The 23,684-nt window shown below is 38.9% G+C and overlaps 1 protein-coding gene and 1 long non-coding RNA gene across 2 annotated transcripts in view; both read right to left on the reverse strand.

The window, feature by feature from the left end:
* LOC124155326 overlaps positions 1–16,581 on the reverse strand; it is a 390,208-nt gene extending 373,627 nt beyond the window's left edge. Inside the window, exon 1 of the long non-coding RNA XR_006864171.1 lies at positions 16,504–16,581. This is a non-coding gene — a long non-coding RNA (uncharacterized LOC124155326). The remainder of the gene's footprint in view (positions 1–16,503) is intronic.
* A 1,627-nt stretch (positions 16,582–18,208) lies between these two features.
* On the reverse strand, positions 18,209–21,739 carry LOC124154279 (piggyBac transposable element-derived protein 2-like). The gene is made up of 4 exons (XM_046527905.1): positions 21,531–21,739; positions 21,132–21,336; positions 20,158–21,035; positions 18,209–18,243 (listed from the first exon to the last, which is right to left on the reverse strand). Exons 1-4 carry the CDS (start codon positions 21,556–21,558, stop codon positions 18,209–18,211), a joined length of 1,146 nt encoding a protein of 381 aa, XP_046383861.1. The 5' UTR covers positions 21,559–21,739.
* Positions 21,740–23,684: the final 1,945 nt, after the last annotated feature.

Consider the following 23,684-nt stretch of genomic DNA (forward strand, 5'->3'; position numbering starts at 1 on the left):
ATTGATATTTGTAATGCTTCTTATTTGGGCTGGGAGAGAGTTCCATATTCGTGAGGCGGTTACTATGAACGATTTGTTCATATGAGGCGTGTGATGTTTTGGAATGCGGAGGTTAATGGAATGATTTCGGGTAGGTTTATTATGTACTTCAGTTTTTCTTACAAATTTTTCGTACAGGTATGGCGGGTAACCGGTCGTTAAGACGTATATACGTAAAAGAGTATGTCTGTTTGTCTGTCCGCTATGCATATGAATACGGCCGGACAGATTGCAACTGAGGTTGGTGCCTAGGTGCATCTCATGCTCTCAAAGGCGTTAGTGTCACTTTTGGTTGTGTCCGACGCGTCCTCTGCGTCGTATTCTCATCAACGTTCGTTACGTAACGTCATGCAACTTTTGTGGTTGTACATCCTGCAAGTTAGGCACAACTCTTTACACGCGTATAATAATAATGGTAATAATAATAATAATAATAATAATAATAAAACGTCTTTATTGGGCGAGAAAGAAAGACTAGAAAGTCCCATCTTCCATCTCAGCCCTCGTCACACATGAGATATATGCAGTTAAATAAATTACCAAGTTGCTCATGAAATTACATGCAGAGAAAGTACATAAAAAGAGACATAGAAGTTCCATTTTCGATTCAACAAATAAAATTATAAGTTAACAGGGTTACCATTGACCAAGTGTAAAAAGATGTTAACAAACGTGGGAAAAACCTAAGGATATTGACTGTCGTCCTTATTGAAAAAACCCACTGCAGGAAATCGCCCACACAAGAAGGGGAGCGTGAAAAACCTGCGAAAACCTACAGGTAGGTATAGGGAAAACATAACTCAAGGCCTCAACTATAACCTACTTAACTATTTATCCTAACAATGCAAACATTTTAATGCGTTCACATGACGTTCTACGCACGTATGTATACACGTAACGATCTATGTCGTGGAGTGAGGTATAAGTTGATCCCGTGCGCAGAATACGGAAATCGTTTTATCCATTGTTTGCTATTACATATTTATTCCATCCAGTGTCGCAGCGAGGGGGGGTTTGGGGGATAAAGAGCTCAGAGAAATTATTTAAGTTTAATCCACTTTACTTTACTGGATTGATATTACTAATAAAATGGTGTAAGTATTAATAAAATATCCCTCAGAAAGCCGTAAAACTCACCATTTTGAACCATTAATCTTAAAAATTCCGCAATTTATTAATCTCGCACCCACCGCTTATCCTGGTGGGTATTCTATACCCCCACACACCCCGGTAGTAGTTGCACCTAAACCCCCTCCCCCCAGCCTTAATTCCTAGCTGAACCCCTGTTACCATCATCATGTCTGCTTCCTTCACCTAGAAGTTTTGTCGGCCTCCGTGGCGGCAGGGATAAGTCCTACCATACCAAAGGTCGCGGGTTCGAGTCCCGCGTAGGTAGATTGCCCCTTCCTGGACATTGCTGCGTGGGATCGTCCGTATTTGATTTTTGAGATTCCCGAAGTAAAGGCCTCATTGTGCTGTTTTCTGGGGTGATTGAGATGAATAAATAAATTTAAAACTCCCAGCATTTGACCATGAATTTCAAGTTCCCCACTTCTCTGGGTCCGCTATCCATCTCGAGGACGCCGGGTGGTCCGCTGGTTCATTTATAAGCCTAAGGTGAGTTCAAAACCAGCCCGCCACACAAATGGACGCCTTCTGGTCTCACTTACTCAATGAATAATAAATATTGAAGATGAACGAGGAAACTTTTTACTTTCCACAGAATTTTTACTTGCAAACGCAAAAAAAACACATTTCAAATTTAACGACAGCACATCAACTGTATCGGACGAATAAATGTTTTTTTTCTTTCCTCCGCACATTCTGTTGCGAAAAATATCGCATTTGTGGGCTATTTCCGTTAAATGTTGCATTTTCCACATTATTTTCTGCATATTTTATAGCTGTTATTTGGAACTTTTGTTTAAAAACGTAAAAAAAGGCGAAAACAATTCTTAAAAATTGTAAAAAAAAATCTTTTAAAAGTTAAAAATGGTTCTTTCCTTCAGCCAAAAAATGTAAAAAGGGAAAATTTAGAGAGGAAATAAACATGATTGATATAAATAGGAGAGTTTTGGCAATGAAGTTTGATAAGATTATGATTGCGATGTTAAACTCTGAACACGAGAGACATGATAGATGTGTGACAGAAATGATAAAGCTCTGGAGGGAAGCAAACAATTACATATAAGTGGGTAATGAAGTATTTATGGCCCCCTTTTAATGAGAAAACTTTGCGGTTTCGCGTAAACAACTTTCACTGCCACCTAAATTGCTTCAAAGTTACACGAAATAATATGGCGCATTTATCAGAATGCATGCGGCTTATACACTTCGAAAAAGCTATTAAATATCACTACCAAAACATAAATGACGTTCTAACATGAGCCACGGCAGTAAAATTGTTTTATGTGGCATTAAAAAAGTTTTCCAATTCAATATGAGCAGCGAATTCCACAAAATTTGTACAGGATCGAGGATTTTTTAATCTCGTCAAATAAAGGATTGCTTTTATAATACTATATCACTTAAGTTCCTGAGAAAAACAATCCTAATAATAGTGGCACTAAAAACTCATAAGTACAGCTCCTGATGGGGAATACAGAGTTACGACCTCAGGAATGCATCAACGTTTTAATGAAAAAAGAATGAAAGTTGTTTCTAACATCAGAAAAGACGTTCACGTGAATACATTTATTGAATGCATAATTCAGATTAATTTTGCACGAATGAACGTATATATGACTACCCTCTAAGGATAGTTGCTTTGGGAAAGCTACTTCAACGAATAACTTCGGGTAGTAAGCCTCTTATTGACGAGTTTTTTCACGATGTTTAGGACGTGTTATACCTCAGGGCAACTGAGCGCAAGGAACTTTCATTTGGAAGATGGTGAGAGCATGTAAAATATTTGATTGGGTGCCGTTAACTCGCAGTAATGGAGATGATCGTGACCTTAAAGATTTTACAACATCTCTCCAAACTAAATCTATTTCTCGCCTTGGGAGAATAAAACATAATCCCTTGGATTTAGACCATGGGCAAAGAGTTAAATCCCCCTTGTAATATCTTATCACTTCCTGAATCCAGCCACCCCAGTTTAGTGCAGACAGAACACTTTCCTTTGTTCCGATAGCGATACTTAATGGCCGTCCTCACATTTTGGAGGCACATGAATAAACGAAATGAAGGAGCGATTTATATGGACTAATAGGACGCAATATTTAAGAGTCAACATCCGCTGAGTCCCACTCAAGTCAGTTACCCTCATCTTATGTTTGTATTCAGTTTTAAACCGAAGGAATCAATTCCAATAAATTAGTAATGTGAGTCAGCAATGAGTAGTCTATCCCATAGATGTCCTTCCCATAGATGTTACCATAGATGCCCTTCCAGCCGACCAATGGCCCTGCTGTTGTTTCCACCGCGCATTCGAATGGGTTTAGAAGTGATTCATTCCCGTCACTGATTGCAGATCGGCCCGAGTCTTTTCAGGAAATGTTCAACTCGTCAGGACGAGGAAAGGCATCTTCGCTACCTGGCAACTCCATCACGACAACGCGCTACGAGTCCGCGAGCCCCAGACCGAACATTTCACATTGTAAGCTTCAAGTTTCAAAAATCATTATAGTCACTACCGGGTTATTTCAAAGTAAATATCGGGATTTTAACGCTTTATAATATTTATTACAATTGACTTACAACGAAAAATCATGCATCAGATGAAAGACCAACTAATAGGGTAGTTGCCTTCATCAAAGAAAACGAAAGGCATTGATTGCGATTCGTTACCCGCCATAAGTATAATCTATCAATCCGTTGGGACTCCCCAAATTGTGGCCATCCGCTCAATGTCCACGATCGCTATTTTCTTGACCATTTCATAGCTGGCCTTCAACTCTCTCAATATAATCTTCACCATACTCGCGATTTGGCAACACTGGATTTCCTTATTTCGTCTCTTCCTCCAGAAGAAATTACACCGGGGCGAAATATCTTTGCTTCTGACCACGAATCCCTCGATGCCGAGTACCGTTTCTGCCGTTCCCGGACAACCCGTGCACCTCCCAATGGTCCTTTGTTTCCCCTCCCTGCCTGGTCAAAATTTTGCTGGGAGGACATCAACCGCCGCCTCGACCTCATCCCCTGGGGCGTTCTATCGTCTTTATCCCCTTAGGAAGCGGTCGACTACCTCTACAGTGTTATTGAAAGTGTCATTAAGGACTGTGTGCCCAAGGTAAAACGCAGGACCAGAAAGTTTCCTTCCTGGTTCAAGCCCGAGACCTTGCGTATTCTTGGAAATAAGAACCGCGCATGGTACCTCTACAAATCCTGCCCAAACGAGTATACCCTTCGCTCATTCAAAGACCTGCGTCGCTACTCAAAGGTCCTCATTCAACATGACTATGCTGAGTTCACCCAGAAGGTCACCTCATCCATTACCACCAACCCAAGAAAATTTTGGTCATTTGTAAATCGCCGCCGCAGTAAACCTAGAATCCCTGAAATAGTTTCTTTACGGTAATGCTAATGCCGTTGGAGAAAACAGGACGACCCTCTTTCTCAAATTCTTCTCTGAATGCATGACACCCCTCTCTTCCCCACCTCTCACCCATGATCACTTCCCTGCACCCATTTCCAGTAATTGCCTCTGTGAAATCCGAAACGACCCGCTTGAAGTTCTTAAATATTTACGCAAAATTCCCCTTCAACGTTCATCAGGCCCTGATGGCCTGAGTCCGATATATGTTCTCCATTGTGCTGAATCACTCTCCATTCCTTTAACTTTGCTTTTAAACCGATGCTTTTCCCTTGGCATTTTTCCACCACAATGGAAAACTGCTAATGTTATCCCCATTCATAAATCCGGGCCAAAAAATGTTGCATCAAACTATAGACCCATCTCCTTACTTCCAGTTCTCTCTTCTGTTCGTGAAAGAATAATCTTAAATCGACTATACTACTTCACCTCCCCTCATCTCTCTGATAATCAACATGGTTTTCTTCCGGGTCGCTCATGCATGACCAACTTATCCGTCTTTCAGCATAATGCCATTAACTCCATTAATAATAAATCACAGTTAGACACCATTTTCCTGGATTTTTCCAAAGCTTTTGACTCTATCAATCATAGCCTCCTCCTCCACAAATTAGGTGAACGATTTAATATTTCTGGTAATTTCAAAAGTCTCCTAACTAGCTTCCTCAACAATCAAACTCAAAGGGTTATTCTTTCTGGCTCATCTTCTCCTTGGTCTCCTCTGACATCTAGGGTTCCTCAGGGGAGTGTCCTTGGTCCTTATCTGTTTAACTTGTATATTGATGATCTTGCCTCTTTGCTACCTTCTTCCCAAGCTCAAACTCTCCTTTATGCTGACGATTGTAAATTGTTCAAGGAAATTCAAAAACCATCTGATTGCCAAGACCTACAAGATGCCTTACGTCAGACATCGAATTGGTGTAATGTCTGGAATCTTGCATTAAACCCAGATAAATGTAGTGTGATGTCCATTTCCCTAAAGAAGATAACTCATCAATTTGACCACAGTATTTTTAATCACTCGCTGAAGCGTGTATCAACATCTAAGGACCTAGGCATTATCACTGATGATAAATTAAATTTTTCTCCACACATACAATCCATCAAGTCTAAAGCAATGTCCCTCTTAGGACTCCTGTTCCGTTTCACTGAAATTAAAGACCCCCAGGCACTTCGAACTTTTTTTTCATCTATCATTCTTCCAATTCTTACCTATTCTTGTCCCATTTGGTCTATCTCTTCACAAACCAACCTCTCATCCCTGGACTGTGTCAGCAATTTCTTTGCCAATATAGTAAAAAATAGAATACCGCATTTACGCAACATGTCCACTAATGCTATTCTCTCCTCCCTCTTCATCCCTAATCTCACTACCCATAGGCTCACAGCTGATTTAAAACTTATTTATAAGATTCTCAATTCCACCATCGACTGCCCAGCATTGCTCTCTTTTATCAATTTTAAAGTTCCACCCCGCCCTACCCGTTCTCATCCCCTAATCCTCATGCCCATTCCTAGACTTTCACTCACTAAACGTTCGTTTTTCTACCGCATTACTTCTGTGTTGAACTCACTCCCTCCACACATCGACCCCTTTGCACTTCCATTGAAATCCTTCATAAGCCTTTCCCTATCCTATCTGTCACCGAAGTAGTCTGTCACTGCAGTTTCTTGTTGCCCTTTTGTTTTTGTAAATGTAATTATTGTTTTCTACATGTTATATTGCGTCTTCGTCCTCTAATTTATGTATTGTTACCTGGCCACTATAAAATGGCATATGCTGTATGTGGTTATATTTCTTTAAAATAAAAAAAAATAAAAAAAATAAGTGTGTTCATAATATACAATTTATTTAGTTTTACAAATCCCATTTCAGGCGAATGGCAATGGTCAATTTTTACTGCATTTGAAAAAGGCCAGATTGGCGCCCATGCGATGCCACTCCACGTGACGTCACAGTGACCTAGTTTCTATACGAGTGGATAGGAGTTTTATATCGTCTGAGATTACCAATGCATGCATGAGGCACAGAGTCCAGGGAAACATGTCTTAATTATCACCTATTTAAACTGCCTAATGTTGGAAAGTTGCATTCGTTTGATAAGATATTAATAATCCTTATTTAAGCCAAGCACTACCAGCTAGCAGGGTACTCTGCTACCTCCTAGCAGCCAGCATCGCAGCGGCGCACAATATCCTGGCCCCAGGGTCACCTCAAACGACGACAGCGGGAACCAGAATGACGTTACTTGGGCTTTTCCCTGCATTCATACTCAGCCGTTGCGTTTTTGCGCGCTTGAAAATTTTCATTTTTCATTTAATCGCGAAAAATAGATATCGTCATTTAAAAATCTAAAAGCGTGCAATATGTACTCCAGGAGTAGTAATCTTTCAATTTACGCAGTAAAAATTAATAGAAAACCTATCAATCCTCCATCAGACAAATTCCTCCCTTTATACACATCAAATTTAAATTTATCTTTCAAACAGCTATAAATCACGACTCGAAGATGAATTTTATGGCTACATTCGTACGAATGGAATTTTTCAGACTGCTCACATGTGAAGAATTTGTCTTTGTTTTAGTACACATGGACTAACCCCGGTGATTACTTTACGGAGTCTCCTACAAGCATATACTGTGCGAAAATCGGAGAAAAAAAACAGAGAAAAAGAAATCATTCTCCTTGGCCATCTATTCCGGCAGAGTCAACAAATTTTCACGCATGAAAGGGGAATGATCCCTCGGTGGCTAAAAGCACTCGACGGGAAATCGGGATATCCGGGTTCGAATACCGGTCGAGGCAACTGATCATTTTCTCTGTGTAATATTCGTAAAATTTATCATTGGCTTCACATTTCTTTGAAGCCTTCATAATGTGAAAAATGGGGTGGGGAGATTGCTTTTGATGTGATGTGAGAAGGGAGTCGCGAGCGCCAAAGGAAATGCGAGTGGAGAAAAAATAAGAAGAGGAGAAGACGGGTGAGGAATGATATAATATTTGCGAGGTAGGGGTGGCGACACAGGAGATGTAAGACATCCGATAAGGGTGTTTGTCTCTCTCGGCCGCCTCCATTTCCATCGCAACACGTGCTCCGAGAACGGAGGACTTCGCTAAGGGGATTTGACGTCACAAAGCCGCGACGAGGAAAAACAGCACCTGATGTATGCACGATGACGGGCTCCAAGTTCCTGAGAGGAGACCTAACTCATTTTCCGACCAGAACACTTTCTTCTTACGAAGGCATTTAGGCAAGCTGACCCAAGTGTTGTCTTCAGTAATCCTGTGAAATACTTTGGTGATACATCAATTTGTGTCTTCAGAATGACCCGTAGCCTACATTGGGTGGTAACGAGGTCAAAATCTAATGTTGTTGTAATTCTACGAGTGGCCTTGATAGAAAAGATGAATCTTCAGTGGATTCATATTTTTGGACGAAGGAATGTTAAAATAATCTATTAAATTCCATTTATTGCTTGGCATTTTTATACTTGCTAATAACTTTCAGACAGTAGGCGCCCATATTGGATTTTCGTTTCGCAGCTGTCTCTTTCCGCCAGGGGCCTCAAAATTATAGTAATAAGAGGATTATGTTATTGCAAGCTTCAACAACATATTTGTGACAGCTTAACGCTAAAAGGAGTGAAGATTATCTTCCATCACATCATATACTCAGAATGGTAGGATATATCCAAATGGCCCCGGTCGGCGGAAACGGGTTAAATGTAACGAAAGCTCTCCTTGGTGAGAGGGTATGTCTGGTTAACAAACTTTTGCTGGCGAAATAAAAGGGGTTCAAGGTTAATGGAGAATAAATAACCATGCTACGATAAGCAGGTGATATTTTAATCATCGCAAGAAACGAAGAAGACCTACAGGGCTGGATGAACAGAATTTGAAAAGTGTTTCAAGAATACGATTTGAAAATAAATAGGGAGAGAACCAAGATACCTGGATGATTGTGGAAATCGAGAAACGATATCATGATAAAGATAGAAAGTTGTTATACAATAAATATTATATAATAATCGGCTTAGGTTTCGACAAAATACAATGTTATTATCAAGGTATCCTTGATCAAGGATATATGCTAGCTGAAAAATCAATGAAAGCCCATGTATAGTATGGTGTCAATTGAGGATTAGATATTATATTCGATAGCGAAAGGGGGGTAATAGATGTACTACTACCGTAATGAATTCTAGCGTGGTCCTTCGCGAAGAGAATAACTAGGGAGGTCGCCTGTCCGAAGCACTTACCCGAGTAAGGAGAGAATTAAGTGCAAGCGATAGAAAGAGCACCGTTATATATATTTACAGTCCCTTTTTAGAGTCCAATTTAAGGGGCACTCAATTTAGTGGAGACCACTTCGTTTATCGGTGCGACAACCACTCACTATCAAAAATACTGCCCTTGGCAACCCTGATATATGGAGCTCTTAATAAGAGCTGTGGCAATTGCCCAGGCCCATAAATGCTATATTAAGCCGTATATTTCCAGTTATCGACGCCAAACCTTCCCCACGCCCCTTATTTCAAAGGAATGGGTAGAGAGAAAGAGAATATAGGGAGGGATACGAACACCACGTATTACGCTGTCCCTCGATCTGCATGTCCCTATCGAAATTTGGAATCAAAACTAAATCATTACGCGAAAATCGTCATCAACGAGGATATAAATTGAAAGATATCAGTAAATAAAGTACCCAATGAATCCAATAATGTTTTTTTCTTCACCTTTGCACAAATCTCCATCAATTTACAGCATAGGAACCTGGGGTTACAATAAAGTCATAACCCTAGTATCCATATAATTTTATGCTCTAAATATGGGATGAACATATTGCAAAACGATGTTGTACAGTCGAAAAGGTTTCTATCTCATCATTACAGTTAGCTTGACTGTAATTATGATACAGTACTTAATATATTATTATGGTAGGTGTAGTTCAAACTATAAGAGGCCTTCAAACTGCGATAATATTAATAAATTTCAACTCCTACTTACCTATGTGTATGGATATTTAAAAAAAACTCTATTAATCACATTGATAAACCCTTATTCTGTATATTTACTTGAATGTGCACCTTATTTCCCCGTCACAAATATTTGGCTGCATATAAATTGAAATATTCAACTAATCCGCCAAAAATATTACCACTACATTAGGCCTTAAGTTAGCACAGCAATAAATATATAAAGGAGAGAGAAGCTACAAAATAAGGAAAAACTGCTCACGGAAAACAAAATCTAATGACATCAACAATGCACACGAGCGCAAAGGAAGGCTGACGATCAATATGACACGCATTTGAGATTAAGGCGTACATGCGAACCAAATGGATGCAGTAAACGCATAGGAGGACTGGAAAAATTCAGCCACAGGAAATTAAAAGAATAAATCTTTTTGAACTAAATTTACTTTTGCTTCTTGGGGGGGGGAGGAGGGCTAGAGATCTGCCCCCCGCTGGGTACGCCCATGCCTGGATCGTTTGAACCTCAATTTGAATTTTTGCAGATTACCAAGCTCTAATTATTCTGAAACTAAATAAAAAATCATTCGACACCCATTCAATGGTGTGCGCATGGCCCGTATATAAGGGCCTTGGGTGTGCGTTTGAATAAATGGGACGAGCACTCAGGCGAGAATAGAGTGGACGGTCACCAGCAGTCCACTCGCGACACAGCACAACAGCTTTATCATCGCCCCCTACCTACTATGGAGGCCGCTGCCTGCCTCAGAGCGCACTTCCAATCTCACAAAAACAAAACAATGTTCGCCGCGCGCACGCATCCGATATTGCGCTCAACACAATTCCTCGCGGGATATTCGTCGTTCGATTGTTTTTTTCTTTTCTGCATTTCCCCTCGCCCGCTCGGCGGAATACGACCACAGCGGATCACAACAATCCTAGGGGGAGGAAAGGAGAGGGTGCGACGGAGTTGAATCAATTTTTACGGAATGCGAGTAGAGAAGCAATGCAATTCTTCACGAATGGAGCTTCGAATTGGGAAGACGAATGAATGAAAAATAAAAGAGTGAAGGAGATGGAATTTGGGAAAAAAGCAAGCGGCCAAGAATCGAAAGGAGAGGGGGAGGAGGAAAAAGTACAGCTAATATACACACACACTTAAAGGCTGATAGAATAAAATCGCGAGTTATAATGCCTGATCACTGACGATTTCAAAAAAGAAATTAATTTTAAAGTTAGTTCGTTGATAAATAACAAATTATGCTTCGTAAACTGTTCGTCCAAAGTTTCGATAAAAAGGTAGTGGTCATCTGTTAGGGGGACCACGATGAAGCGAAGTTTTTATTCTCTGATGAAGACAAGCCTTACTCTTTCCTGAACCCTAGACCTGTTTAAAATTGCCCACAGCTAAATTAATACAAAAAAACATGAAAAAGTATCCACGATGAACTATAATGTTTAAGGCAGTGCAAAGTCTTAAATTTCACACTAATAAATATTTTTGGGGGACAAGTATATTAAAATAAAAAAAATATCTTAGCAGAGAATTTATCTTCGGGGTAATTTAAAATCCATGTTAAACTTTTTTTAACACAAATAATATATTTTATTCAATCCTCTTGTATCTCCGCGAAAAATGTGCAAAATCGCAAAGAGGGCCCGCTGGCGAATCCGAGCAGTGGCTTAGCCTAGCGCCCACTAGCGCCACTCACAGATTTATCCCTCGGAGATAGAATGAAAAAAAAGAAGACGGATGACAGCGACGTATTTCTCTTCTCGCACCAATCTGAACTCCAACCTGAATAAAACAAGGGCGAAGGACCAATTTCACTCGTGACACCGCCTTTCCCAAAAACCCCCGCCTTCGCCAAAACAATCACGCGGTCACGAACAGGCACTCATTCACGTATGCACTCCGCGTGATTGCGAAAACCGTGCCCTGACCGAATCACTCGGAATTACGGCTCAAAGCAAAGAGGACCAACAACTCCCTCTCAATTGGCCTCTTTTGGTGAGGGATTGCTCGCTTTATACTTAATCATGGCCTTGAAATTCTCACGGAAATTTAGAGCAGAATATTGTCAACGTCATTAATCTTCAGTTTTAGATGATTGTTAGAGATGCGTGAAAATCTCAAATGCGATAAATGCGACATAGATGCGATGACTTGACTTCTACGATATTTTTACTCAATTTTGCCTTTTCGACGGCAAAATTCGTACTTTTTGTGCCGAGCGCAGTTTAAATGCTCCGCCGACACTCACCGCTTAAAGCATGTGAGCGACTGGCCAGCGGCTTGTTGGCTGGGACTCTACGTGGCCGGTAAAAATTTTGTCATTTGTCCCGGTCTGCCCCAGGTATGGGCGGAATGGGGGAGTGTGAAAATAAATTACAAAAAAAATTAAATTGGAAAAAAAGGAAAATATCCATTTTCATGCTCTTGTCTTTTAATTTGAATGAAATTTTAGGTGCAGTACACTTTTACTTACTGTCTGTAAAAAAAAGCAAGATACTCGAGTTTGAGGAGCTCTAGCGTCTAAATGAAGCAATCGATTTCAATGCAATAAAAAGCATACGAAGGAGAATTTAGTTCTACGTTATATCATGTACTTTAAAAATTATTCGGCTCAACAGTATTTCCTGTACTTATTTTTTTCTCGAAAAAGTACCCGTTTTTTGCGCGTAAAATCAAGGTGCCCAACTTTGAGCGCTTGGCATTCCCGTAGTTTTCGTTCCTATAACTTGCAATTTTGATATAAAGAAGCCACATCTATTACTAGCAGTTTACCGAAAACAAATTGTTTATACTACAAAAATTAACGGAGTTGTTGTAAACAACGCAAACCTCTGCTAACTTCGAAACCAGTTAGTCAATTGAAAATTGATTGGTACTGTTGTCTTTCGTAGAATGTTAGTCATACAAGCACATATGAAATGTATATTAAATATCAATAATAACGTCAATATCACTTATTATTTATCTAGATGTTTCTATGCGCGTACCGGCAGCTCCGTCGTGGGAAGGGGAGGCGAAAAGAGGCGCGTGGTTGCCACCGACTCAGCAGAGGGCGCGCTTCCTTTATATGACCGACTCGCACGATGAAAGTATCGTTGTTGCACCCTTTAGGTAAACTTAAGGTCAGGTTGGGCTGAGCTTCCATCAAAATGCTTTTCTACGACGTAAATTCTAAGCCATAATAGCGTAAATTTTATCGGATGGTAAAAACTTTTTGTACCTAAATCCCATGTCTAACAGAATGGATCTTTACTTTGAGAGAGAGAAACGTGGGCAATCGGGAACATTCTCTAGCAGGTAATCCATCATTCTGCGTAACGTAGGAAACATATTCCTCAAATAGAAACCGTGCACTGTCCTCCTTATTACTTATTATCCTTACCAATCGTGAAGTCGTCGATGAAGATCTTCGGCCTTCCCAAAAGACGAACCCCCTTCTGTGCCGTAGGAAGGTCACCACTTGTGTTCTCCTTTTCACAATCCTTATGTTTAGCCGCGACTCTTTTCACTGATATCAAGCTGACCAAGACAATCAGACAGTTTGATACACAGGATATCTTTTGTCCATACTTTTTTCTGCTTTGCAGCGAAAAAAGCAAATTGTACTCATACCATTTGGACTTCCGTCTCCGAAAAACCCGTTCTTGGACGATTGATTCACCGAGGGAATCTGCACTAACAATAGTCGAATCATCCAAGTAGTGGGAGTCCAAATGCATGCTGCATGCTGGTGATTGATCACCCCCTGCCAAACACCCTAGAGGTGGCTCGCAGGGTAATTTGTAGATGTAGATGTAGATCCCTAAAGGTAAAGTTTTAAAGCAACCAGCGAATGATTCATTAACTGCTAGGGTACTGTGAGTCACGATGCGCTATGTGGCAACTGCGCACGACTTCGAGAGACTTTCTCTTTTCTGTTGCTTTGTTTAGGCCATTCCCGTCAGGCAGGGAGAAGGCGACAACAAGAGCTAAAAACAAAAATAAATATAAAAAGATATTGAATATACTGCTGACCATTAACGTGTATGATCTACGTATACACATTACTAACATTCTACGGAGGACAACAGTACCAATCAATTTTCAATTGACTCACTGGTTTCGAAGTTAGCAGAGGTTTGTGTTGTTTACAACAACTCCGTTAACTTTTGTAGTATAAACAATTTGTTTTCGGCAAACTGCTAGTAACAGATGTGGCTTCTTTATATCAAAATTGCAAGTTATAGGAACGAAAACTACGGGAATGCCAAGCGCTCAAAGTTGGGCACCTTGATTTTACGCGCAAAAAACGGGTACTTTTTCGAGAAAAAAATAAGTACAGGAAATACTGTTGAGCCGAATAATTTTTAAAGTACATGATATAACGTAGAACTAAATTCTCCTTCGTATGCTTTTTATTGCATTGAAATCGATTGCTTCATTTAGACGCTAGAGCTCCTCAAACTCGAGTATCTTGCTTTTTTTTACAGACAGTAGTCTTTTTTGAAGCCTAATCGCACCATTCACGCACAAGTACAGAATTATCTGCTTCGTTTCCACTCCCGCCCACGAATCCCAATTTCTTGCAAATAGAACAAAACGACTCAGCCTTCAACTAATTTTTAATAAAAAGTCGCCGCAATATAAGCGTAGACTTGTCTCTCTACACCCAATCATTCTTTTGTACAATTTTTTCTTACTTTCCCGTTCCGCCCTACCCGTTCTTGCCCCAAGAACACGTTTACCTTGGAACTGACATCCAAAAAAAAATGTTTGCTCAGACCTTCGATTATATGAAACTAAGGGTAACTAGGCTACTTCAAACAAATACCAATTGTTACTGTAATTTAAGCGCTTAAATGTGACTTATCATAGCTACAAAATATTCAGGGGTTAGAAAACAACAGCTAAAATTCACATTACTCACAGTTCACGTGTTAACACTCAATTAACGAAACCAATATGCCTGCATAAGATGAGCAATAACAGGCTATATTAATCTATTCCCAATACTCTCTGCTAGCTGACAACCCCTCCTAGACGAAAAAAAAAACCGAATCCCATTCTGCCCCCTACCCCGTGTTTCCCTACTTACAGTTCTTTATTTATATATGCATACATAATATACATTCATACTGTATTAATATTATAAGTATTGAATGAATATAAAAAAATGTATAATTGAAATTATCGGTTCTTGATATTTTCATAGGGCCCCTTGCAGCCAGATATACTGGACCCAATCACCACTTGAACGATATCCTTTTCAGTAATAATACGTACAGTAATTGTTGTATGTTGTTTTCAATCTCAAGTATCAGAAGATCGTTTGCCTCTCAGATCCTCCCTCCCCCAGAAAAAAAATCCTGGATCCGCCATTGTCTCTGCTTTGAAGTTTATTTATTTTATTTCCCTCTCGCGCCAATATAGATTTCTTTCACCAGCAGATCTCTGAAACGCGACTATGATGTGAAACCTCAGGATAAAGCAATGTACCGGCGTGGGTAATCTAGTTGATTAGTAAGGAAAGGAATTAACGAGGGATCATAACCTGCCGAAGTGATGTAATAATAATAAAATGCCTTAATTCGGACGAGGTTGAGACTAAGAAGTCCCTTCTTCCACCTAACCCCTCGATAGCGTCAATGCAAAATGTTAAAAATTGGTAGATATACGTTTACAATACAAAATATATACAATATATAACACTATTTGTGAAATGTCAAAAATATAAACTAATATATGTGAAAATTTTGTGTGAAAAGATTTCTGTTTGTGGGAAAAAACATGAGGATAAGGGTGCAGTAACCTTCAGCGAAAAAACCCACTGCAGGAAAACGCCCACACAAGAAGGGGGGCGTGAAAAACGTGCGAATACCTTTTGCAATGAATGGCTTCTTGACCCACACGCGCGAAAACGTGATTGAAAAAGCACACGTAAAAATTATCACCAGACTCATTAATTAAAAGGCGGGAATTTAACAATTCACAAAAAGCTGAATTCTATGAGTCGCATAAAATTTCACTAGGTAAATGTGGGCGTTCTCATGGTATATAAATATGCATCTCAGATTGTGTTTGCGATCGTAGTCACAGCGTAGCTTAGACTACAGACCCCGTACTCACAGGACACACGAAAAGCTTATTATCGCTTCTAAAAACAAGTCCTCAAGTATAGAATGTCAGTCGTTAATCACCAATTCTAGGCTGCAGCACGGAGGAGGCCCTTTTTTGTCAAGTAGACTCTTGATTTGCGTCGCCACTTCGGCGAAATTTCAATCCGTTTCTAAAACTGTCCGCAGCGCAGCTATGCCTGCAGAGTGAACTATTTTTATGTGATGACTTCAGGCTCAACTGTGCCAAACCATTCCATTATGAAAAATTAAAGAAAAAACTTTTTAGCTAGTCGAGTTTACTTACTCTAGCTACAGCAATCGAAGTTCATTCTTTCATGTTCTTTCGTTAGTTGCAGCCTGAGTAAACTTTGAGTAGCCAACAAAATTTATTCTTTCTTGTTTCGCAATCTATTTCCAAAAGAGGATCATCATTCTCAAGGAACAGCATTGAAAAGTCAAGAATCTGATGGATGATATCATCACGAATGTAAATTTTGGCTGACAGCACCAATTACAGGTAATTTCCACGAGATTTTCGGATCGAGGAAAAGGATCTCGCGAGTGGCGAGATTTTTCCAAGCGCGGTGACGAAACATTTAGAGGTCGACAACATTGTTCTATAGTTACATTCATGCACCTAGTGAAGCTTGCAAAGATATAAACGCTATACGGATGCAGGACAAACTCTACGCATTGACTGCATCCCAAGGGAGGCGACCCACTTCCACTGGAGTACAGTAGTCGTAGCCGTACAGTATCTCAGCCGTTCGATGCGCCTTGTATTGCCATCCAAAATCCATTTCAACGGAATCAAAACAAAGAGAAAACATTCACTCACCCTTCTTGACTCTTCCGAGGAACGCCTTCTCCAAAAAATCCCAGTTCTAGCCCCGGTAATCACCTCGATGCCGTACACACGTGAATCTATATCAAAGGAAAGAGAGTGACAATTACTAAAGAGCAAGGGTACAAGATATTTAAGAAATATCAGGGAACATATATTATCATGATGCTCCTCAAAAAAAATAAATCCATGCTGACAGGAGAACTAAGTGGAGAGCTGTATCAAACCATTCTCCGTATTGATGACAGTTGATGATTATGATGATAATGATATAGTAACTTTTTCGAAACGTAAGGTCCATGTATGGGATAAATTTTTTTAATAGCGACCTGTCTCCAAGATAACAAGATATATTGTAATATATTACATAAATAATACATAATTTAAAGAACTCAAAAAATATTCACCACAAGTAGTATTCTTTTCAAGTACAAGACCATTTAGTTCGACTTGCAGTCTTTTTTCGTTCGAGTTTGCCGCTATTTGAGGGATTTTTTTGAAAAAATGAATGGAAGATGCTCATAAATCATTCTTAATGTAAAATCTCCAGAAAACCTTTGCCGAAATTTTGAAGGGAGAATGAACACCATCTGGCTCCACGAGACGCGGCTGGCCCAAGAAGATGGAATAATACCCGTTCGGCAATTAGGCACGAATCGCAGATGTTTGCGCTCCTTCCAAAGGGCACCGAAAAGCATCAAAGCGACATTAAACGCAGACGAAACCGAAACTTTGCGAAGCGGAGACTAATTTGCATTCGCGTGATAAGTGCAAGGTGTCGACGTTATATGGTCGTTATCACCATCATGGTTTCTAGAGGGGGTGAAACTGAAATAATGTGAGTAGAGTGTAAAATCCGTCTCGAAAAACAGTTCTAAAATTATGTCTTATGTAATAATGTTCGATTCTGTTGATAACATGTGCATAAATCTATCAATGGTTTAAGTTTAATATTCATACATTTCATTGCACCTCCGTTAATAGATAGCATGAACTCTATTAGACACACATAACTCTGTGCTTTTATTTTGTTTACCTCAATTTATTCAGCTTTCCGAAAGTATCATAGCCATTCAGAATACATTTTCCAACCGGCCAAAATTCAACCGCGTAAAGTACGACAAACATGGTCGAAAACAGCCTCATTTCTTGATTCATCGGCAAATTTAAGATATTACGTTACCAGTGTTTAACCTGTTAATAGGACGAAACAGAATGTGACTCTTCTGCTCATGCAAAATGACTCGTGGAGTGAGAGTACTATCGTGTGATTAATATGGACTCAAAATTATATCGATAATTACGTGAAAAAGGACAGGAAGTGATAAATACAATAACTGGGATCATGAGAGCAACCTACGATGAAGCTCAATTCTATGGATGAAACTGTAATATATGTGTGTACTAGGAAATCGCAAAGATGATAATCGGCGAGAAGTAATAATTGGTTGACAAAAATGCATAGTCCAACGGGTCAATTGCATAAATGTCATTGGTTGACGGCTGCGTGGATACAGGAACAGATTTAACGAGTTTGAAATTTACATAAGTGAGAAGGATTGAAATATTTATTTAATATGGTAGCAAAAAACTAGTGACGCAACAGTGATACTGTTTCTAGGTACATTTCCAAACATTCGAAGTCGAATTAATGTGAATTTTGAAGTCAAAAAGTTAACAATAATGCGACGATCAGCCCTTAAGCTATGGGACGTGTCCAATCAGGAATCAAACCTGAAGAAAACAGAATTAAACACATATATCCCATAAAGTAATATGATATGAATAATGCGAGCTCATTGGTAAAATATAAATTTAGGTAAATATTGAAAATTGTCTGATTCCAGCCATCAACATGGAAATATTAATATACATTTACATGGTGGGAATGTAAATAGCACCGAAGAATATATTTTTGGTCTCAATAGTTTTTCTCATTCTTCACCATGTTTATGTGATAATTGAAACCTAACTATCAATAGTATTAAGACGATTCAACCGATTCCGGCGTGATACTGTGAGGGTTTGACACATTGAAATGAAGGTAGTTGCATTTATCCACAATAATTTAATGCGTACGTCGCGTTTCGGCCCACAGAGCCACCATCTGGTACGATACATCATATGAAAGCTCCGTGAGCCGAAACGTGTCGTATTTATTAAATAATTGTAGAAAAGTACAATTATATTATATTTCAATATGAAAATATTGAGTGTTCAAGATTTGATGGTTTAAAATCAGATGCATGAAAATCATACTCCAAAATTTTGAGTTTTTACCTGCAGCGTAAAAAACTATTCTACCTGATTTTTGATCAATAGGGAGGTTTCCTTTTATTTTTTATTGTCTAAATCGAAAGATTATTATTCCCGGAGTACACATTCCACACTTTTAGATTTTTAAATGACAATTCTATTTTTGGCGATTAACCTCTTCGGTCCCGAAAAAAACCTGGCTCTCAGAAAAATGTTTCCTTGCTAATATTTAGCACATATGAGACTACTGACATTGTGTGTGGAAGTATTTTTGAAATTGTTTCTATAATTGTTAAAATATTCTATGTCCACATATGTGGACATGAGGATCATATATGCAGATTGTGAAATATACTTTTCTGTTTTTTATTGCGATATATATGTACTTTTTTTACTTAATTGATCAAATACTATTATTGCATGCGAAAAAATTGTACCACGAATAAAAATATAAAAGTTTATCAACAAAATGAAGAATAAATAATTTTTTTAGTAATTTTTATTTTTTAATATTTCTCAAATAAACAGTTATGTCAAGTATGAATTACAATGACATTAAAATAAAGGCACATAAGTAATTAAAATCTTAGTACAAATCAAATAGTTCAATTATTATGATACATAATACAATCTTAAAAAAATAAAAAACAATTGTTTTCTTTCAGCATGTTTAGTGCCTTGTATGAAATTTTTGAAAACAGCCATTGAGGCTCACACATAAGTATACATCACACTTTTGGCATTTAATCCTAGTTCTTGATGAACAGCCAGAGTGTCTGCAACGTGATGCATTTTTGTCATTGCTAAAAATAGGCCAATGATTTATCCTGTCAAATCTGACGTCATTGACAGGGTGTATGATTCTTCGACGTTTTTGCTGGGTTTGATCCTCGTGGTCAATTTGCTGATCTTCAATGCCTGTTTCTTCATTTACACATATTTTAGAACTCTCATGAGGGCCTGGACTAATTGAACTACATTTTGATGGCCTGCCTCTTTTTTTTTGGATCTCCTCCCTGATTTCAACCCTTCCAGATTCAAAGTGAATCATTGCATTGCCTAATCGAGTTCTAAATTGCAAAAGTGAGGCAATTTCTCTTTTTGGTACATCTGCCTTCACACAATTTCGGCGGTACATTACCCAGGAATTTACTATAGCCAAATCAACAAAGTGCGTAAATACCCGTAAAGGCCATTTTTTGGTACGCATTGAAGAAGAGTAATATGCTAGAAGTCGATCACAAAGATCAATTCCTCCCATACATTGGTTGTATTTTTTTATAACTAGAGGCTGGTTGACTTCACGTTTCCTCTTCTCTGTTTTGTCCCATCTCAAGCAAGATGAGTGGGGTTCACTACCTATGCAAGTAGATAGCATAGTGACTGCCTTACTATCCTGCCACTTGACACAACACATTTTTTTATCACTGCGCAGAACCTCGTCATAATAACCCCGTTTTAATTCTTTGTCGGATTTCAAAATACTAAGTGCACCACCTACTCTGTTTTTCATGACAGTACCACAGAGGTTAAAATTATTTGCCACTAGGTAATCACCTAGTTTTTCACTAGTGAAGAAGCGGTCGCAGTAGATGATGGAATGGCTGATCGTCCTCGTTAGCAACTTCACAATTCCTGCGCCCAGACCAAGCTCCCTCATGTCCTTATCAGGAATGGTTCCTTTTCCAACATAGATATGAAAATCAAGAACAAGACCATCTCTTTCTGCAAGAACAAAATTTTTTAGTCCTACTGGATGTGGCTTATTCGGTACATACTGTCGATTAGGACATCTACCAGTGAAAGAAATCATTTGTTCATCTACAGATTGTTCATTCGATCTAGGTAGCATGTGACATTTTTTCAAAAAGGCATCAAGTATCGGTCTTACTTTTTGTAACTTGTCATCGCTATCGCTAGTAACAAATTTGTCAACGAAATGTAAATGATTCCTTAACTCGAAAAATCTGTCCCGTGACATGACTTTTTGAATGAGAGGAACGGCCAAATCCCTACTCCAATACAGCCTTGTTTGCGGATAATTTAGTGAACCCATCAAAATGGACACGCCAACAAATCTGATGATTTCATCGTAGGTCATATTAATGGAGCGATGATCTCTTACTTGTACTGAATACAGGTTGCTTTGTTCTACCACACTTTTCCAAAAGCTGGGAGGAAAATACTCGAAAAACATATCGAGGAAATTTTGACTCCCTTCCTCATTTTCACAAAAGAGATCTTCTACGTCGTGTACATATGGTGGCATCCTGTAAGTTGTACAATTTTTTGCAGATTACTTATTTATTATTTTCACTAATGTATTCATAAGTGCATGCAGTATCATTCAATGCACTTTAACTCACTTGTCACGTGTCCATTTTTTATTCTTCGGAGTGCCTTTTTCTGAATTCGGTGAACGGAGTGATGCTAGTGGAACATCATCTTCACTTGAATATTCTTCTAAATATTCATTAAAATCATGTTCTTCATCTTCACCACTAGATATTTCCCCTGGAATATCCACATCACTATCTCCTAACATTTCCAAAATGTCATCAGCAGAGAGGCCTATAGCATGTTAAACAGCAAAGTTAAACCCGATGTCCACATATGTGTACATTTGTTAATTGAAGGATAGAAAAATAATTGGTGGTCGCACGAAAAACAACAGACTACCATCATAAGTATAAATAATGATTACATTAAAAGAAAAAAAATTCAACATGAACCAGTGAAAATTAGCGGAAATATAGTTTACTTACTTCCCATGTGCTTATTTGTGGCCGCCATTTTGATTTCTGGAAAACAAATGCTGAAATAAATAGCTTCTAGTATGTAGAATTGGCGCTGTCAAGGCGGAAAATTCAAAAAAAGGTATGTCCACAGATGCGTACAAGAGTACAATATTCTACTGGAAGAAACTAGCCTGTGAATTAATAATAAACCGGCCGTCCACATATGTGGACAAGGGGACCGAAGAGGTTAAATGAAGAGTGAAAATTTTCAAGCGCGCAAAAACGCGACGGTTAAGTATGAATGCTGGGGAAAACTCCGTGTGACGTATTTCTGGTTCCCGCTGTCGCCGTGTGAGGTGACCCTGGGGCGAGGGTATGTGTTTCGCTGAGATACAGGCTGCTAGCAGGTAGCAGAGTACCCTACTAGCAGGTAGCGCTTGGCTTAAATAAGGATTATTAATGCCCTATCAAACGAAGAAAACTTGCCGAGCATAGGCATTTTTAATAAGTGATTATTAAGAGATGTTTTCCTGAGCTCTGTGCCTCTTGCATGCATTGGTAATCTCAGACGATGTAAAACTCCTATCTACTCGTATAGAAACTAGGTCCCTGTGATGTCACGTGGAGTGGCATCGCATGGGCGCCAATCTGACCTTTTTCAAATGCGGTTAAAATTGACCATTGCCATTCGCCTAAACTGGGAATTCTAAAACCAAATAATTTGTATATTATGAATACACTAATGGTAGGTAACGAATCGCAATCAATGCCTTTCGTTTTATTTGATGAAGGAAACTACCCTATTGATCCCATCTGCTTAATGAGAAACGTCAAAATCATGATTCAGCCATCTTTAAAGTATGTATGAGATTTTGACGCCTCAAATGGGTTTTAGCGATTTCATCCCAATGGGCGTCGACTAATAAATTTATCCCTCCACGCCACCATCACCCACCCCTATCTTTAACGATTCAGAAAAATAATTATTTTCGCTTTCCCAATATCAGTCGCATTAATATGCATTTTAAATTCGCCAGAATGTAAAGCCATTTCTATGGAGCTGTTTTCCTAGAGTGCAAATGGCACTTTTTTTGTTTAAAAATTTAAAAAAATCATATTCAGCATGTATTTCAATGTTTGGGCTTTATTTATAAGCTTAAAAATTAACCTCAAAACATTATCGCTGGAGTGCCACTTTTTTCTGATACCATGATAACCTTAAAAAAAGAAAAAATATTTCAATATTTGTCAATTATGTAAATTTCATAATCGTCAAGTCTGTTTCTGTATCTGCGCAGCAGTCAAATAAATTAACGATCGACCAATGGCATTATACGATCCCTAATTGACTGTCAGGGTATTGGCTTTTATAGCACCAATAATAGTTATGTAGTCGACCCGTTGGACGTATTCTTGGCAACCACTAATTACTTCTCGTTGATGATGATCTTCGCATTATCCTAAATAGTACACCTTTCCTTAGAATTGTTCCATCGTTAGTTGCTCTTGTGATACCAGTTATTGCTTTTATCACTTCCTTTAGCTATTCACTTAATTACTATCGATGTAAATTTGAGTAGGGGAGAGTGGGGCAAAACCGACCAGGCGGGTCAAACCGACCCCTTTAATATTTCCTAGTAGGTGATGATTTCCAGCGGCAAAACTATGAACTAGTTGAAGAGGCTGCCATTTCGAGCAGATCGAGCTTGGTTTCGTTGGCATGCTTGACGATGTTGGGGTTATGTAGAGTTCTGAAGTTTTAACCAGTTTATTTTACAACTTTAATGTCATATTTATTTTGATTTGAGAATCTGGTTTACCGAATGTGAGTACATGTGTTTATTTACTGTGTTAACTTATATTTTAACGTACGAGTAACTTAGCTAATGATTTTGGATAACCTCAAATTGCCATAATTGTTTTACTGAGTACCTAGGGGCAAAACCGTCAACAGAAAGTGGGGCAGAACCGACCGGGGTCGGTTTTGCCCCACGATATTTCAACTTATCAGCTGTGCTTCACTATACCTAATAAAATAATAGAACCCAATTTATTAAGTACTAGCTGTACCCATTGCAGCTTTGCCCGCATTAAATTGAGTTTTTGAACTGCGATATTACATTTCACCCAAACTAATCATGCCACCTCCACAAGAGAAGGAAAGAGTTACAAAGATAGGAG

This window comes from Ischnura elegans, chromosome 1, assembly GCF_921293095.1.
Source record: "Ischnura elegans chromosome 1, ioIscEleg1.1, whole genome shotgun sequence".
NCBI lineage: Eukaryota > Metazoa > Arthropoda > Insecta > Odonata > Coenagrionidae > Ischnura > Ischnura elegans.

Coding starts and splice junctions, on each gene's coding strand:
- LOC124154279 (XM_046527905.1), bottom strand. CDS start 21,558: ATGGCGGCCACAAATAAGCACATGGGAA. Junction 21,036..21,131: donor AAAAAATGGACACGTGACAA/GTGAGTTAAAGT, acceptor TACAACTTACAG/GATGCCACCATATGTACACG. Junction 18,244..20,157: donor TTGTGTCAAGTGGCAGGATA/GTAAGGCAGTCA, acceptor TGTTTTCTTCAG/GTTTGATTCCTGATTGGACA.